We start from the raw sequence: 18,049 nt of genomic DNA on the forward strand, positions 1-18,049 counted from the left end.
CCCATGGGGGTCTTTGGGCAGAGAGGGGATTGGAAAAGGGGGCTCTGGGGTGGCTCCCTGAGCTCCCAACCTGCTGTGGGGTGCTGGGGCTGCTGGAGAGGGGGAGGCACCCTGGGGCAGGGGGAAAATGGAAGGCTTAGGGTTTATTTATTATTACAAATGATAAGATAAAAGATGTCAATCAAAATTATTTACTACACAATATAAATGCTAAACCTACCAGCAGTATAGTGTGAGACAGGACAGTGCACCATCCTAGAGCAACTGATGAAGCAATTCTACTAAAGCTATCACAAAAGAAAGAATTATTAAGTAGAGATCAATGGAACTCACCCAGCCCAAGGGACCTGGGGAGATCTCTGCTCTCAGCCTCAAGGAGTGACCTTGGTGGGGGTTCCCACCCTAAGGGAGGAATCTCCACACACATACTCCAAAAAGGGATATGTTGGAAAAACCTGCCCCTGTGAAAGGGGACTGGACCTTTAGAGTATAAAGGGATTGACTGACAGCCATTTGACTCCTGGGGTTGCCTCACCATCAGGATGTTAATCTGGGGTTGAAACCAGAGTGGAGTCCCCTCAGCCAACCACTGACACATCTGCAAACAGGGCATTGTTTGCTTGAACATTCCACTGAGGGATGCCCTGGCACAGGCCTAAAGCCATCAAATCCCCTCATCCCACAGGATTTTCAAGGTCAGCTCTGTGTCCTGATGGATGTTCCTCCCACTCTGTTCACCCAGGTGCCTACAGGGAACCAGGAGGATGAGGAGACCACCAGCCAGGTGTTTTCCCAATGTGAGTCACCAGGAATGATGGTCACCAAGACTCTACTCTAAGTGGGTCACCAGGTCTTTACCCAACATGGGTCACCAGGTCTGTGCTCAGTGTGGGTCACTGTGGATCATCCAACATTGGTACTCCAATGAGTGATGGAGCTGGAGCAGCAGACGAAGCTCTTCCCGCAGTTGGGGCACTCTGAGGGCTTCCCTTATTGGTGGGTTCGTTGGTGTTGGGTCAAGGTAGAGCTGTCAGTGAGGCTCTTCCCACACTCCTCACAGCTGTAGGGCCTCTCCCCAGTGTGGATGCGCCGGTGGGTGACGAGGTGGGAGTTGTGTCTGAAGCTCTTCCCGCAGTCAGTGCAGCGGAAAGGCCTCTCCTCTGTGTGTGTGCGCTGATGCTTGAGGAGATCTGAGCTGGTCTGAAACCTCTTCCCACACTCGGAACACTCGTAGGGACATTCCCCAGTGTGGATCCTTTGATGGCGGATCAGCTCAGAGCTGCAGCTGCAGCCCTTCCCACATTCCCCACATGTGTAGGCCCATTCCCCACTGTGGATCATTTGGTGGCGGATCAGGTGGGAGCTGAAGCTGAAGCTCTTCCAACATTCCAAGCACTTGTAGCGCTTCTCCCTTGAGTGGCGTCGCTGCTCCATCACCAGGTCGGAGCACCTGCTCAAGCCACGGCCACCTTTGGGGCACTGGGTTGGTTTTATCTCCTCAGAGCACCCAGGTCTAGTTTTGGAGATTCTCCTCCTGGGGTATCTCCGTGGATTTTCCTTCCCGGTGACTTCCTGGTCTGTGAAGCCGTTCAAAACAGCCTCTGCCAGCAGGTTCTGCCGGGGGGATTTGTCCTCCGTGCTCTCCGTGCTCAGCTCGGGGCCTGGGGCAGGAAGGAACAAGGACAGGCAGGGCATTTGCCTCCGGCCCACAGGGAAGGCCAAGGACATCCCCCCAAACCCGGCCCCAGCAGGACGGCGTCGGCAGCGGTGTTGTCCTGCAGCCGGGGCCATGCTGGGCTGGAAGATGCAGCACAAGGGAGGGGCAAAGGGGCACTGACTTCCTCCTCACCTGCCTGGGGGTCCCGGGGCATCTTCCTCTTCCTCGCAGACTCCTCCTCCATCCTGACAAGCTTTGGGAAGGAGAAATCCTGGTTTGGGGGCAAAAATAAGGTTGGGGGATCCTCCTGCCCAAGTCCATCTCTGGAATTCACCAGGCATCTTGTGCCCTTAAAACCCTCCAAAACGGTAAGATTAAGTAATAAAAAAACCTCTCTCAGGAGTTTCCTCTCTCTGGTCTCTTTACTTTGGGGTTCTGGGGGTCTCCCCTGTCTTGGCCGCTGGGGGTCCCACGTCGATTGAGGGTTCCCCCTCTCTGGGGTCCCTGCCCTCTCCAGGCTGCCGGGAGTCCTGGGAATCAAAGGGGTCCCTCCTCTCTGGTCTCCCCACTTTGGGTTTCTTGGAGTCCCTCCTCTCTGGGGTTCCCCAGTTTGGGGATAGGGGTCCCCCCTCCCCAGAATGCCAGGGGTCCTGAGGGTGCCCCATTTCTGGGGTCTCCTTTTTGGGATCCCAGGAGGATCCCCGAGCACCCTGAGCAGAGAATCAGGGCATAGGGGACCTCTGGCACCCTCGGCATTCCTAATTGGGACCCTGGAGAGGGGGAATCCCAGAACCCCAAAGGGGTCAGATCACAGAGTGGGCGACCCCTGGCATTCCTAGGATCTCCAGCAGCCTGGAAAAGGCAGAACCCCAGAGAGGGGCCCCCAAAACACAAGGCACCCCCAACAGCCTGGACAGGGGGGACCCCCAGAACCCCAAAGTGGAGAGAGCAGAGAGAGTAAATTTGGAGGTGAATTTTGGTGCTTTGAATTCCTTTGGCCTTAATCTGCATATTTTGGAGGGGGTTTTGGCCAAATCTTGATGGTTTGGGGTTTTAGGGGATCTGTGCCAGGCACCTCCATTTGGGGGGATGGGAGGATCCCAGGATTTTCCAGCATCCAGACATGCTCCCCAAGGAAAGCCCCTTTGGGGGTGACTCCCTTTGTTCCCCACACTGAGGTCACTCCTCACTCGCTCACACCGTTCCCTTTTCCAAGAGCATCATCCCCAATTTCCCCCTTTCAACTTCTAGAAATAAACAATAAATCAATCCCATTTTCCATTTTTTTTTCAGGCGGCCCACGTGTCTCACTCAGCTTCAGTTCTCTCTGTTTCAGCTGTCACTTCCAGATCCCAGTTTGGGGCTCCTGAGGTGTTTTAGGGGGCTCTTGGGGCAGTTTGAGGGTCCTGGGACAGAGTTTAGGGGGGTCCTATAGTTGTTTTGGAGGGTCTGACGGCAGTTTAGAGGTCCAGAAGTACTTTGGAGGGCCAGGGAAGGGTTTGGGGGGTCCTGGGGTGGTACAGGGGGGGTCTGACAGCAGTGTGGGGGTCCTGGGAAAGGTTTGGGGGACTCAGAGATGGTTTTGGGGGATCTGGGAGCAGTATTGGGGTTCTGGGAGGGGGTTTAGGGGGATCCTGGCCTAGTTTGGGGAGTTCTGGAAGTAGTTTGAGGGCCTTGGGGCAGTTTGGAGAGACCGGGAGAGAATTTAGGAGGGGTTTGAGGTAGTCTGGGAGTCTTGGGGCAATTTGGAGAGGTCTGGGTGGGGGTCTGGGGGGAGGTTGAGGGAATTTGGCAGGTCTGGTTGCTTCAGAAAGGGATTTTGGCGGGTCCTGCGGTGGTTTGGGGGGTCTGGGAGGAAATACAGAATAGCCTGAGGGTAGTTCGGTGGGTTCTGAGCAGTTTAGACGCTCTGAAAGAGGTTTGGGGGGGGTCTAGGAGGGGGTTTAGGGGGTCTCTGAGGCGTTTAGGTGGGGGCGAAGTGTTTCAAATGCTCCAGAGAGTTCAGAATGCGATTTGAGGCATCCTGGGGGGCCGAGGCAGTTTGGGAGGTCCCAGGTGGGCGGTTTGGGGTCTCAGGGATTTTTTTGGGTGATTTTGGGGGGTCCCGAGGCGGATCCCGGGGTGGGGGGAGGGGCTTACCCGGCTCCTTCACCGTCACGGCCAACACGGCCCCGGGGGGGTCCCGCGGGTCTGTGGGGGGTGGGTGGGTCGTGCGGGATTCCCAAAGCCCGCCCTGAGTCCCCGAATATTTCCTAAATTTTCTCAATTATCTTCCAAACCTCCCTATGGCGCCGCCATTGCTCAACTCTGCCGGCAGCGCCGTCGAGTCCCGCCCTCCGTCTGCGCTCCCTCTGATTGGGCGATGCGCCTGCCCGTCACCGCCTGCAGCCAATCAGCGTTCAGGAATGCAGCGGGCGGTGACGGGACATGGAGTCCGCGCCATTTTGAGCCTGTCCCGTACTACATCTCCCGTCGTGCACCGCGGCCCGTTCTGGCCAATCACAGGCGGGACTACAACTCCCGCCCCCCCCGTGCCCAATCGGGTCGGTCCCACCCCCATTGCAGCCCCCCAAGTGTCCCCCGGACCCCAAACTGCCCCAGAAGGGCCCCAGGACCCCCAAGTGCTCCCCCAATACCCACTCAGACTCCCAAATCACCTCCCTGGACCCCCACCTGACCCCCAAGTTCCTTCAGGACTTACAAGTGACCCCTAAAATCCTCATTGGACCCCCAGATTCCATCCCTGGATCCTCGAGTGACCCCCCCAAGGGTCCCCTCGGACACCCAAGTTCTTTCCCAGTGCCCCATTAATCTTCCTCACACTGCAATGGGACCCCCAAGTGCCCCCCAAGTGCCTTCCAGGCCCCCAAATCCTCCCCAACCTCCCCAAAGCCCCCAGCCCCCCCTTCCCATGGGCCCTTCCCGGGATTTGGGGCTCCAAAGGGACACTTGGGGGTCAGGGGGGATTTGGGGGCACTTGGGGGGCTGGTGAGTTGGGGAAGGGATTTTGTGTGGAATTGAGGGAATTCAGAGTGGAATTCAGTGGATTTGAGGTGAAATTAGGAGAGGTTGGGCAGAATTAAAGGGATTTGGGATGGAATTAAATAATCCTTATGTGAAATTAAGGGGATTTCTGTGGAACCTTCAGGATTTGGGATGAAATACTTGGGATTCTGTGAGGGATTAAAGTATTTTTGAGTGGAGGTCAGAGATTTGGGATGGAATTAGGGATATGTTGGGTAGAAATAAGGAAATTTTGCACGTAGTTAAGAAAATTTGAGGTGGAAATAAAGAGAATTGAGAAATTTTAGGTGAAATTAAAGTAATTTTTGGTGAAATATATGGGATTGGGGAGGTTATAGATGGAATTAAGGGAACTCTGGGCAAAAATAATGGAGATCTTCAGGAAAATTAAGTGGATTTGGGGGTAAATCAGAGGAGTTTTATGTGGAATTAATAGAATTTTGGGTGGAAGACACGAGAGATTTGGGGCAAAATCAGCAGGACTTTGATGGGTTTATAGAGATAAGAGTTGGAATTAAAGCAACTTGGAGTAGAACCATTGTGGTATGAGGTGAAAATCAGGGTATCTTTCGGTGGAATTAAAGGGATTTTGAGGGTAATTATGGGATTTTGAGTGGAATCCTGGGGATTTGGGGTAAAACTGGGGGGATGTGAGGTGAAAGTCCGAGGAGTGTGTTTGTTTTCAATGGTGAAACTTATGAGTTTCAGATTGCAGCAAAAATAGAGGAAAAATCCCTCTTGCCTGTGTTCAGCCAGTTCTCAGAGCAAAGCAGGTCCCAGTTGACTGATGAGAGACATGATGGGGCTGGGGAGGTGTGGAGCAAGGTTGTCCCCACTGTCAGACCTCAAAGGATTGCTCTCCAATTAGTTCAAACCTTTTCAGGAGGGAACCTTGGTCAACATCAATCAGAGAATGCTGCAATCACCTCTTCTCTAAAAAGAAAAGTAATTATCCATATCATTTAAAATAGAAATGCACATTTGTTAGAAGCTCTTTAAAATCTTTCTTCAAAACTGTATTAGGGAAATTACTTAATTAACTCTCCTTGATTAGAGGGCAAACTCAGAAAGAGCCATGATCTGTTAGGACTTGCTTTATCTTAACAAGCCCCCTGGTGCATTTGGTGCTGAGCCCTTGAACCTCAGGTCCTGAGAGGAGATTGCACAAACCTTTCCACAAGTCAAAGTAAGAAGAAAACCACAAAGTATCTCAAAGCACTAATGGGTCCCACTGAGGGCCATTCCCAATACAGGCTCTTCACAGACTGGTAGGAGGAGATAATTGGAAGCTTTGATTGAACAAACCTCTCATAGACTCAGTTTCAAAAGGAAAGGGAAAGTATCTTAATAAATGTTGAGTCCCTTGAAGCATTAACAAGCCTCACCTTGGGCTGTTACTGACAAAGCCTCTCAAGGGACTAATTAAAGCAGATCATTGCAGGCCGTGATTTCACAAACCTCTCACAGACTGGGTGTCAAAAAGAAATGCTTCAATAATCTTTGAGTAGCTTGAAGCATTAACAAGCCCCACTGAGTGTTGATACTGATCAAGAATCTCAAGGGACTCATTACAGCTGATAATTGGAGGCCTTAATTGAACAAACCTCTCAGAGACTCCAAACCAAAAGGAAAACTCAAAGTACTTTGAAAAACCTACAGTCTCTTGGAACTTTAAGGAGCCCCCAAGGGCCACTCCTGAAGAATCCTCCCCAGGGACTCATCCCAGCAGACCCTTGGAGGCCACGACTGCAGGGAGGCAAAGGCTCTGGGCAGCAGCTCAGGTGCTGAGCAAAGCCTGGCTTGGCTGGAGGCAGCAGAAAGGCCCAGCCCTGACCCCCAGCCTGGGGAAGGCACATCCTGTCCCTCACACCTTGCTCAGGGCTCTGCTGGGGGCACTGCCAAGGGGGGGTGATGCTGAGGGCAGGAAAAGGGGTGACAGTGCCCAGCCTTCCTGGGGCTGTGCCAGGAGGCCACGAGGCCCCAGAGCCTCAGCACAGCAAGTCTGCTCACAGCCCTTGGTGGCACAGACGATGCTGTGCCTGAGGGGACAAAGACTTGGGATCTCTTGCACTTCTGACCCAGTCTCTTGATTTCCCTCTGGGAAGGCAGAAACCACCTCTCAGAGGTGGGTGACAAACCAGTGCTGGGAATGGTCATTGGGAGGGGCTGGTCTGTGATGAGTGTCCTGGGGCACCTTGAGCAGAGTGTCCAGAAAACAAGGCCAATCTGGGCCAGACACAATGGGGGGCTTTTCCCACTTGTCCCCTCCTAAACTCACCTCAGTCTCTAACACAGACAACTCCTGGCATCCCCCTGCCACTCCAGAGATCCAGAGGGTTCTGCACTCCTGTGCCCTGATGCCATCAGTGTGCACTGGGCACCAGTGTCTACTAAAGCTTTACACCTCTGTGGATCTGCTGTGCCAGGCCATCGAATCCACACAGTGCAGTGTGCCTGGTCATCCCTTTCCTCCTCCTGGCCAAAGGCGGGGACCCTCTATTCCTGTTCTTGGCCAGAGTATTCACTGTCTGACCTTTGTGATACCAGACCAGAAGTCCCGTTACCAGGATCAAAAGAGTTGATTTTAGTCCTTTTATGCCTGGAAAAGTTCTGATTGCCTTCTTGTGTCTCTGCAGCAACTACATGGACATCCTTCTTGGCTGACCCCTTTTCCACAGCTCTCTTCCCTCTCAGTTCACCTCCATGGGCTCCCAGCACAAAGGTGGGTTCACCATCCCACTTCCTCATGTCTCCCTCTGGTCACGCAGAAAGAACCAGAGATCACCACGTGGCCTGTGCTTGGGGCCCCCTTTCCCTCTGGCTGGGGCAGGAGAGGACTGATCTCCTGGGCTGCCCCTGAGAGCTGAGCTGCTGGGCCATGGGGATGAGGAAGTGCCCAGAGTTTCTTCTACATTTCAGAGCCAGGAGGATGCCACCTCTAGAGCTGGTGTATCCCCCTGGAAGGAACACAGTGCTGCCAGGCTGTTGGAATGTGATGCAGGGGTGCTTTGAACCGCCCTCCTCCCCATGCCCTTTGTGCAAGGAACATCCTCTGCATCTTTAGGGCTCTTATCACCTCTTAGATTACTACAGGTGATTCCCAGCACTGCTAATTCTCTCAAGTACTGGATACCTTTGTCTGCAGTGCTCCACTTTCCTGAAGAGTTCACAAGGTATCCCTTCAATGGATCTCTTGCCCTCACTCTGGAGAAGAGCCATCTCCAGAGACTGCAAATTTCTCTTTATTTTCCAACTCCTCTATCAATTTTCCCTTCTCTAGGAAGGGATCCCAGCTTTTGGGCTACATGACCTTCCAGTTGCTCACTATCAGCCCTCTTATCATGGCATCAAAGCAGCCAGGAAGGGATCCACTCACCTGGCTGGCAGCTGGAATCTTTTCACAAGTCCTGATGTTCTAATGAGCTCAGGGATTGGGTAACTTTGGTTTCCTCTTAGATTTGTCTCACTCCTTGACATTTCTTTCAGTAGAACTGGCTTCTTGATCTCCCCCCTCCTCTCCTGATTCTCCTTCTTCTTGTGATTCTCCTTCTTCTTCTTCTTCTTCCTCCGTTACTAATTGATGATTCAGACCTGTCACTCACCTTACCCATCTTTTTCTTTTCACTTCTGCGGCAATTACTGTAGTTGTGATTTGAGTCTGTGTTTCAGCCACAGTGTCCTCCAATGCAGTTTGGGTCCCTGCCTCCCCTACAGTCCTCTGAGGGTACTCAACTGTGGCTCTACAGGCACAGGCCAGGCCCCAGGACAGGGTGAGAAGCTGCTGGTTTTCACTGGGGCAGGCAGGGCACCTTCCATCAGGTGACAGGTCAGTTGGCCAGGGTTGATTATTTGTTGAGGTGTGAAGTCCCAGGTGATGGGAGGTGATAATTGCCCCAGGAACCTGCCCAAATCCTCCCACACCACCTGCCACTCAGGAACTGGATGACTCAGGACACATTTCAATATAATATCACCTAAAGTTTGTTTTCTCTTACACCAGGATGACACACCAGAATCCACAAACCCCACAGTGTGCCAACAGTATTAGTTAATATTATTACCAGTATTAAACAGTTCACATAAGGATGAGCAAAGACCATGGGAGACTTCATTATAAAGCCATTCACATCAATCTCAGGCAGGCAGGGAGGGAGGGTGAATTCCTCCCTCATGCCCAGAAGATGCTTCCCCCAGCAGGACAAGGCCATCAGTGTATGGGCAAAGCATAGAGCCCTTGTTTATGCTGGTGTGTTCCCAAACTCAGCACAATAAAGAGATGAGCAGCCCAGCTGACAAACTCTGTGTCCAGTGACAAAAACACTGTGGTGGGTTGACTGATGCAGGGCTGTGAGGGCTGCTGTGGGGAAATGACCTCCAGCTCAGCCAGACCCAACACACATGGGGGTCTGAAATATCTCAGGGTTTGTTTGGTTCCATGAGGCCCTGCAGTGTCACATTGTCCCCCTCATTCCATGAGGTTCTACACTGCCCCAGGGTTCCTTTTGTTCCATGGGTTCCAGGGTGGCCGTGGGTTCCTATCGTTCTATGAGCCCTGGCTGTGCCCTCTCTCGTAATGTTTTGCACTGTCCCAGAGTTGCTTTGGTTCCATGAGGTTCTGCACTTCCCCAGGGTTCCTTTGATTCCATGAGGTTCCTCAGTGTCCCACAGTTCCTTCACTTCCGTGAGACCCTTCAGTGTCAAAATGGTCTCCTAGTTCTGTGAGGTTCAGCAGTCTCAGAATGGCCCCTTCCTTCTATGACGTTTCAAAACGTCTCAACGTTCCTCTGGTTCCAGGAGGACCAATGGCCCTTTGTTTCCATGAGGTTTCACAGTGTTCCAGGCTTCTTTTGATTCACTGAAGCCCTACAGTGTCACAATGAGCCCTTCATTCCATGAGGATCCAAAGTGTGACCAAAATTCCTTTGTTTCCATGAGGCCCTGCAGTGTCACAATGACTCCTTTGGTTCCATGAGGTTCTGTGGTGTCATAAAGGGCCTTTGGTTCCAGGAGGTTCTGTGGTGTCACAATGTCCCCTTTGGTTCCAGGAGGTTCTGTGGTGTCACAATGTCCCCTTTGGTTCCAGGAGGTTCCACACTGTCCTTGCTGGCACACACCTGGTTGGATGTTGCCCCAACTGCAGAGCTGCCTCCAGCTCTGGGGTCCCAGCACTGCAAGGACATGGAGCTGTTGGAGCGAGTCCAGAGGAGACCACCAAGATGATCAGAGGGATGGAGCAGCTCTGCCATGAGGGAAGGCTGAGAGAATTGGGGATATTCAGCCTGGAGAAAAGAAGGCCTTGGGGTGACCTAATTGTGGCCTTCCAGGACCTGAAGAGCCGAAAAGAAAGATGGAGAGAGAGTATTTACAAGGGCCTGGAGTGGCAGGGCAAGGGGCGATAGTTTTACACTAATAGAAAGAGGGTTAGATGAGATACCAGGAAGAAACTCTTCATGCTGCTGGTGGCACAGGTTGCTCAGTGAAGTTCTGGCTGCCCCAACCCTGGAAGTTGTTCAAGGCAGGGTTGAATGAGAAAAGTAGTCCAGTGGAATGTGTCCAAACTCAGTTGTCCTCAGGTGATGGGGGTCTGAGTGAAGCCCCCATAATCCAGGAGTATATGCTCAGTGCCAGTGAGACCCCAGAAGTCCCTGTGCCCACATGAGATGCACCTGAGGGCACTGAGGCAGCTGGAGATAGAGCTGGCCAAGCCACTTTCACTCATTGCCCAGCAGTCCTGGTGAACTGGAGAAGTCCCAGCTGACTTGAAATCAGCAATTGTGATGTCCATCCACAAGAAGGGTTGCAAGGAGGATCTGAAAAACTCCAGGCCTGTCAGCCTGACCTTGGTGCCAGGGAAGTCAATTCATGAGATCATCCTGAGTGCCATCACACAGCACAAACAGGACAACCAGGGGATCAGGCCCAACTAGTGTGGGTTTGAGAAAAGCAGATCCTGTCTGACCAACCTGATCTCTTTCTATGACAAAATGACCCACTCAGGAGATGAGGGAAAGGCTGTGGATGTTTCTCTCTGGAATTCAGTGAAGCCTTTGGCACCAACTCCCACAGCATCTCCTGCAGAAACTGGCTGCTCATGGCTGGGATGAGGGAACTGTTTGCTGGGTGAGAAACTGTCTGATGGCCCAGAGACTGATGGGGAATGGAACTAAATCCAGGTAGGGCTGGTCACTAGTGGGGTTCGTCAAGGCTCAGTTTTGGGGTTGGTCCTGGACAAAGGGATGGAGTGCACCTTCAGTAAATTTGTGGACAACACCAAGGTGGGTGTGATTGTGGGTCTGCTGGAGGGCAGGAAGGCTCTGCAGAGGAATCTGGACAAGCTGGATCAATAAGGTCAAGGGTCAGGTCCTGCCCTTGAGTCCCAAGAACCCCATGGGATGCTCCAGGCTGGGGCAAAGTGCCCTGAGACCTGCTCAGGGACTGCTGCTTGAGAGTGGCTGGATGTGACCCTAAGTGTGCCCATGTGGACAAGAAGGCCAAAGTCATCCTGGCCAGTGTCAGGAATAATGTGACCAGTAGGACCAGGACAGGGATTGTCCCTCTGCACTGGGCACTGGAGAGGCCCCACCTTCAGTGCTATGTCCAGTTCTGGGCCCCTCACTGCAAAAAGGACATTGAGGGGCTGGAGCATGTCCAGAGAAGGGATCCGAGCTGGGGAAGGGTCTGGAAAACATGTTGGATGAGGAAATGGCGTTTTTCATTCTGGAGAAGAGGAGGCTCAGGGAGGACCTTGTTGCTCCTCTACAAACACCCAAAAGGAGGTCTTAGTGAGGGGATTCTCCCTCTCTTCTGCCAAACCTATAGGGACAGAAAGTGAGGAAACAGACTAGAATTGCATAGGTCAAGATTCAGATTAAATATTAAATAATACTTTTATTCACTGAAAGGGTGCTTAGGCAATGAAATAAGTAGCCCAGGGTGGTGGTGGTATCTCCAAGTGCTCAGGTGGTGTTTGGATGTGGCACCTGGGAATACAATTTAGGTTTGTTTATGGGGGTGCTGAATGACAGTTGGACTAGAAGATCTTGAAGGTTTCTCCCAACCTTGATGATCCTGTGATTCTCTGACCTGTCATCACTGCCTAAATGTTTCTGCTCCAAAAAAATCCTGGGGATGTTTTGTCAGTTGTGTCCCTCAGTGGGACCCATTAGCACTACAAGAAAGTTCACAGTTTGAATCTCACTTTAACTTACCTCTGAGTCTGAGGTTCAGGGACTCAGCACCAAACCCCCCAGAGGGCCATTAAATGCCCTGGGCTGTTGCTGTGCTGCTGAGCTGGGCCGGGCTCCTGGCACACAGGGAGCTCCTGGCAAGCGGGCAGCGCTGCAGAGAGACAGCTCTGCCCAGGAGCAGCTCCTGTGCACAGCCCAGCAGGGCTCAGGGCACTGCCAGGGCAGCTCAGGGACAACAGCAGGGCACAGACAGAGCTTAAAGGGGCTCAGCATTGGGAGGATGACTCAGAGCTCATGGAGGAGAAATCTTTGCAGTGCTGGACACGGTGAGTCTGTGGGTGCAGGGCAATGCAGGGGCAGCTCCTGGAGGCATCGCCTAAAGCTGGCACAGGCCCAGCTGACGGGATGTGTGAGGTGGGGGCTGTTGGGGGACACTTTGGAATAGCTGTGGAGCCAAGGGATGCAGCCAGGGGTGCCCAGGGCTGTGGTGCAGAGCAGGGTCCTGCAGCCCAGGGTGCTGTGCTGGGGCAGGGACTCTGCTGCCTGCCAGGGTCAGCCCTCATCCGGCCTGGGGAGCTGCTCACAGGGCTGGGGAGAAGGGCTGTGGGGAAGGAGCGATGGCTGAGAGCTGGGTCCTGATGTGAATAAGGTTCTCTGTGGTTTGAAGGTGCTCAGAGCTGGACAGCAGTGCAGGAGATTTCACAGGATATTTTTCAAGAAGCACAAAAAGGCAGGGGCTGTTTCAAAGGGAATTATCCTGTTCTTACTTTTTTTTTTCTGTGGACTATCTGGCCCATAAAAAGTAGAAATTAATTTCTTATTTCAGGAGGTGGCACCTCCATTTCAAATCGTTTACACCTACTGATGAATAAAGCTGGGAGGATCAGAAATCTGCCAGGTACACACATCATCAGTGATGCTTTTCCATTCTCCTCAGGGTTGCTTTGACATTGCCAGCAGATCCTGCACAGGCAGAGCTGTCCCTGGGCTGTCCCTGTGCTGGGAGGGCTCTGCAGGACACAGCTGAGCACCCAGGGCTGGGATGGGCTCTGGGAACACTGCCAGGGAAGCAGCTGCTGGCAGGGACAGCTCCAGGCAGCAGCACCCTGGACAGGGAGTGAGAGGGAATTGCTGCTGAAATGCTGTGGCAGGGGAGTTAAGGCAACTCTGGGCCATCCCTGCTCTGCAGATTTCTGCCCAGAACAAGCCCCTGATCTCACCCACCACCCAGCAGAGTCCTTCCCTTTGGCCATCTGATTGTCTCTGTAGGGTCTCCATAGGAGTGTGGAGGAATTTCTCTATTTTCCCTTCCTCTTCATGCTGCCTTTGCTCCCAGCTCAGGTGGGAGCTCTGGGCAATGGGTCTCCTGGACTCTCCAGTCAGGATGTAACAACTTTAAGACATTCAGTTCTTTCCCTGGATGATCCTGCTGTCCTGCAGGATGCCTTCCTGAGGGACAGAGCTGTGCCATTCCAACCCTGTGTTCCCTACAGCCCCTCAGCACTGAGGCCATGGCAGTGGGGCTGCAAGGTGTGTGCAGGCAGCTGCAATGAGCCCTCTGTGCCCCTGGTGGGGGGGGAGAGCTGAGATATCTCTCTTCTCTAGGATGAGACAGGATGAGGAGTTTGAAGATGTGCACTTGGAAACTGGAGTCACCAGCTCTCAGCAGTGTCCAGTTTCTCCTCAGGGGAACCCCTGGGTGCCTTTGCCCTGCAGAACAGAGAGGTGACAGCCTTGGGCAGATGAGAGCAGGGCTGATGGATCTTGCCAAACATTGCAGGAATGGATGATCTCTTTGCCTCACAGGACACACAGTTTGTCTCTCAGATAGAAGTATAAATACCAAGGATTCCTGCCTCAAAAATTTCAGTACTTGTGTTGGAGCAAATAGAAGCAAACAAACAAAACTTTGCCCCCACAGCTCTGCTCTGCAATAGGGTGAAATGGGAGTGACAATGTTGAGAAGCTTTTTAGCACCATGGATGGCTTAAAACTAACATCAGTCTCAGTTCCTATTTATCTTTTGTTGTAGGACAGAACTGAGTCTTCCAGAACATAATCAGAGCTCCTTTTTCCCTGGAGCTTTTTGAGCCAGGCCTCAACAGAAGTCCTCAAATGGACCAGCTAAAGGGTTTTTGTGAAAAAGAAGAGGTGATCTGAGGGTGTTACATAAGGACTAGAGAGATTTTTTCTGAAACATGTACTGTGACTTGTTACTATATTTTTCTCCTTGGACAGGTGCTATACCCAGGAGAAGCTCATGTCCAACAGCAGCTCCCTCAGCCAGTTCCTCCTCCTGCCATTGGCAGACACGCGGCAGCTGCAGCTCCTGCACTTCTGGCTCTTCCTGGGTATCTCCCTGGCTGCCCTCCTGGGCAACGGCCTCATCATCAGCGCCGTAGCCTGCGACCACCACCTGCACACCCCCATGCACTTCTTCCTGCTCAACCTGTCCCTCACAGACCTGGGCTGCATCTGCACCACTGTCCCCAAAGCCATGCACAACTCCCTCTGGGACACCACAACCATCTCCTACATGGGATGTGCTGCTCAGGTGTTTTTGTTTCTGTTCTTCATGTCAGCTGACTTTTATCTCCTCACCATCATGTGCTACGACCGCTACGTTGCCATCTGCAAACCCCTGCACTACGGGACCCTCCTGGGCAGCAGAGCTTGTGCCCACATGGCAGCAGCTGCCTGGGCCAGTGGCTTTCTCAATGCTCTGCTGCACACAGTCAATACATTTTCCCTGCCCCTGTGCCAGGGCAATGCTCTGGGCCAGTTCTTCTGTGAAATCCCACAGATCCTCAAGCTCTCCTGCTCACACTCTGATCTCAGGGAACTTGGGCTTCTTGTGGTTAGTGCCTGTTTAGCTTTTGGTTGTTTCATTTTCATCATTTTCTCCTATGTGCAGATCTTCAGGGCTGTGCTGAGGATCCCCTCTGAGCAGGGACGGCACAAAGCCTTTTCCACGTGCCTCCCTCACCTGGCCGTGGTCTCCCTGTTTCTCAGCACTTCCATGTTTTCCTATCTGAAGCCTCCCTCCATCTCCTCCCCATCCCTGAATCTGGCACTGTCAGTTTTGTACTCCGTGGTGCCTCCAGCACTGAACCCCCTCATCTATAGCTTGAGGAACCAGGAGCTCAAGGATGCTGTGAGGAAAATGATGACTGCATGCTTTTCAGCAACAATAACCTGTCTGTTTTCTGCCCTATAGAGTTTGTAGTGTAACGCATTAGAAGCACAGCATGCCTTCTCAGGTTTTTGGTGATGGTCAATTGGCTCTTCTTGTCAGGATGTTGTGCACAATAAAATTTTATTAATTTCTTTTGTCATTCTTCGTTTTTCTGTGTGACTCAAAATCTCTGAGGAATTGTGCTCTCTTTATATTCAAAGAAAATAAATTATCCTGAACTGCTCTTGTTCATCTGTGATCCTAACTGTGGGACCTTCATAAAGCTGCAGGGCAATTTCATATGTGCAGAGGAGAAGGGGAAAGAGTCCAGCACAGCAGCACTGCTGGGGACCAGCAGGACTATTTAGAGTTGCTCCCTTTCCACTTCCACACTCTCCTTCTAAGACCCCATGTTGGTGTAAGATCTGAGTGCTCTGCCAGTTTGGTCGGGCTGTTTCTGTGTGGTGATGCCCAAAGGGGCACAAAGAAAATGCTTAGAGACAGAGTTTTAATCTTTAAGCAGCAAGGTATTTATTGAAGCAACGTTGGGGAACCGTCCGATTCTCGTTGGACAATAGAGTTCCGAAGTCAGCAGTGTGAAGCCAGAGTATTTATACAGTTTCTGTGAGAGATTACATCATTTTTACATGCATATTGATGTTATTGCAACACTTGGTTATAATATATAGGGCAGGCGGAGTCCAGGCGGAGTCAGGGGTGGAGTCGTCGTTTTGAGGAATATTATGGTGGGAGTTCCTGTTACCTCATCTGGTAGGGGTCTCATTTCACCTCCTCATCCTCGGTGAACTTTTCAACTTCTACTGAATTTTGCTGATTTTAATATAGATCGTGCCAAAATGCTGTGTTTGAAATTTCTTGTCTCTTCCTGCAGGTCATCGTGTCCTGTGCTCGGGCTGTGCTTCTCCCTTATATGTTATTGCCTGCATATTTCGTATTGGTTTGGACGGACCTCAAGACCACCTTTGGATAGCTCCCAAACCTGGTTTCTATCCAGCTATATTTCCTGTGGCTGGCTTCAGAGACTGTTTTGTGTTAATTCTTTGGGTCCTGTGCTTGCTCTGCTTCAGTGGGAGTGCTGTGAGTGCCAGCAGACAATGGGCATTTTTGTGGCAGAGTTGGCCTCAAAACAGCAGTTCCATCATGAAAAGGGATCTCCTCAGCACAGTGCCTGCAGGTTGTGGTCTTCTTCTAAAGTCACTCTGAAGAACATGCACAGAGAATGGACACTAAAGAGGCTCCTTTTTTGGCTTGTTCTCCAGGGGCTCAGTGTGATGAGATCAGGGGCTCAGGGTGGCCTTCGAGAAAATTAGATCTGCTTTTGCTTGTTGATGGCCAGAGCCCAAGCAGATGGAGAATGATCTGGGATTAACATTCCTGGGTCTCTGTAGCTTGTGACAGGAATGATGGCAGGAGAATGTTTTATTGAAGAGACCTGGGAACAGCCAGGAGAACTCAAAGGACCTGCAGGGACAGTTTGTGCCAAGGATTCAGCAGGAAATTCAGCCCAGTGAGCACAGGCCTGTAAAGTGTGGGGTCACTCCATGATTATATTCTATATCTGGGTGTAAACTGAAAAACAAGAGCTCTGCAGATCCAGGGGACACATCAGGTACAGGGAAAGGAGTCTAAGAGACCTGTCTTACCCTCAGTGAAACTCCACCTTTGGATCCAGTGCAGCCCCCAGACCCACCTCCCAGCACTGGAACAAGGCAGGGCCCCTCTGAGCACCCTCCATGGCCACACAAGAGCTTGTGTGGCAGGGGGTCAGTGGCAGGGACCACCATCAGTTGTCTCTGCCTCCCAGCCTGACCAGCACAGCCCAGCACAGTCCCCCCATGACCCTGGGCACCACAGCCCCTGTGCCCTGCAGAGCAGCATCCCCATCTCAGGGGCTGTGGGGAGCATGGGGAGGGGCTGCAGGAATGGCTGGTCAGGCCAGCACAGACGTGTTCCCCTGGGGAAAGGCTCTGTGGGGAGATGGGATGTGCCAGGAGAAGAGCAGGGCAGGCTGTGTGTGCCCATGAGGGTGGAAAGAGAAACACTTTGCTGTGGGTCCCAGCTTTGGGAAGGCTGCCCTGTCCCTTGAGCTGCCTGAGGAGCTGCTGGGTCAATTCTCTTACTCTCCCCTGGGTAGCAAGTTTGGTTCTGGGGGCTGTGAAAGGCCTGGGGTGGGGAATTAAAGTAAACAATAAATAAACCACAGAGGAACTGGATCATTGTGATCGAGTGAATGCCCATTTACTACACACTAGACCTTCTCCGGGGACACCGCCTTGTCACGGGGGAGAAGCTTGCGTGCCCTCATGAGGTTGAGAGCTATGCTGGACGTGGTTTGTGCCACCAATAGGGTCTCCCATGCCAGACAGGTCTCAGCTGAAGGGTCAGACGAAGTGTATCCACGGGCAGGATGGGCTCGCTAGCCATCTGGCAACCATCCTAGGAGAAGGACAACTCCAACCCCAAACCCAGGCATATGGAGGTCGTTTAGCCCTGTAAGGCCATCCGTCTAAGAGAAGGATACTCCAACCAAACCTACGTCCTGAGGTATTCGCTGTCACCGTCCAAGCTCGCTAGGCCGTGGCAGATGAACCTTAGGAGTAAAGGGTGGGGCCAGTTCTGCACATGCTGTGCCTCACCTAAAAAATCCATTGCGCAGGCTTGAAGGGTTCATCCACATTGCAAAGCCCTGCAGTGACAGGTGAGGGTCGAAATGGCAGGTGATAGGAAGCAGCTGGAAGCCGCAGACCCAACCCTGCATGCAGGCGGTTCAGGATATGGGTCATTAGAGACTTGACCCCGGAGATGACAGTCTCTTGAGGCAGCATCCTGAATGACCAAGCAGCCTTTTCTAGGAACAGCACTGCTTGCTCCACACGGACAGGGGCCTAGCAAAGGTGGCCTAAACAAAGCTCATCTCCACACCCGGTTGGATAACCGCGGCCAACCGGCATCTTCCATGTGGTCAAACAAAAACAAAGAGATTTA

General features: G+C 52.2%; 2 protein-coding genes and 1 pseudogene across 2 annotated transcripts in view; 2 read left to right on the top strand and 1 right to left on the bottom strand.

Annotated features, from left to right (window-relative positions):
* LOC139673822 (zinc finger protein 135-like) overlaps window positions 1-1,720 on the bottom strand; it is a 302,962-nt pseudogene extending 301,242 nt beyond the window's left edge.
* LOC139673813 (zinc finger protein 850-like) overlaps window positions 1-18,049 on the top strand; it is a 408,695-nt gene that overhangs the window by 374,244 nt on the left and 16,402 nt on the right. The window lies entirely within an intron of this gene.
* LOC139674157 (olfactory receptor 14J1-like) lies at window positions 14,129-15,085 on the top strand. Its single transcript, XM_071560305.1, has one exon. It carries the CDS (start codon window positions 14,129-14,131, stop codon window positions 15,083-15,085), a length of 957 nt encoding a protein of 318 aa, XP_071416406.1.

Source organism: Pithys albifrons, chromosome 7, assembly GCF_047495875.1.
Source record: "Pithys albifrons albifrons isolate INPA30051 chromosome 7, PitAlb_v1, whole genome shotgun sequence".
Taxonomy (NCBI): Eukaryota; Metazoa; Chordata; class Aves; order Passeriformes; family Thamnophilidae; genus Pithys; species Pithys albifrons.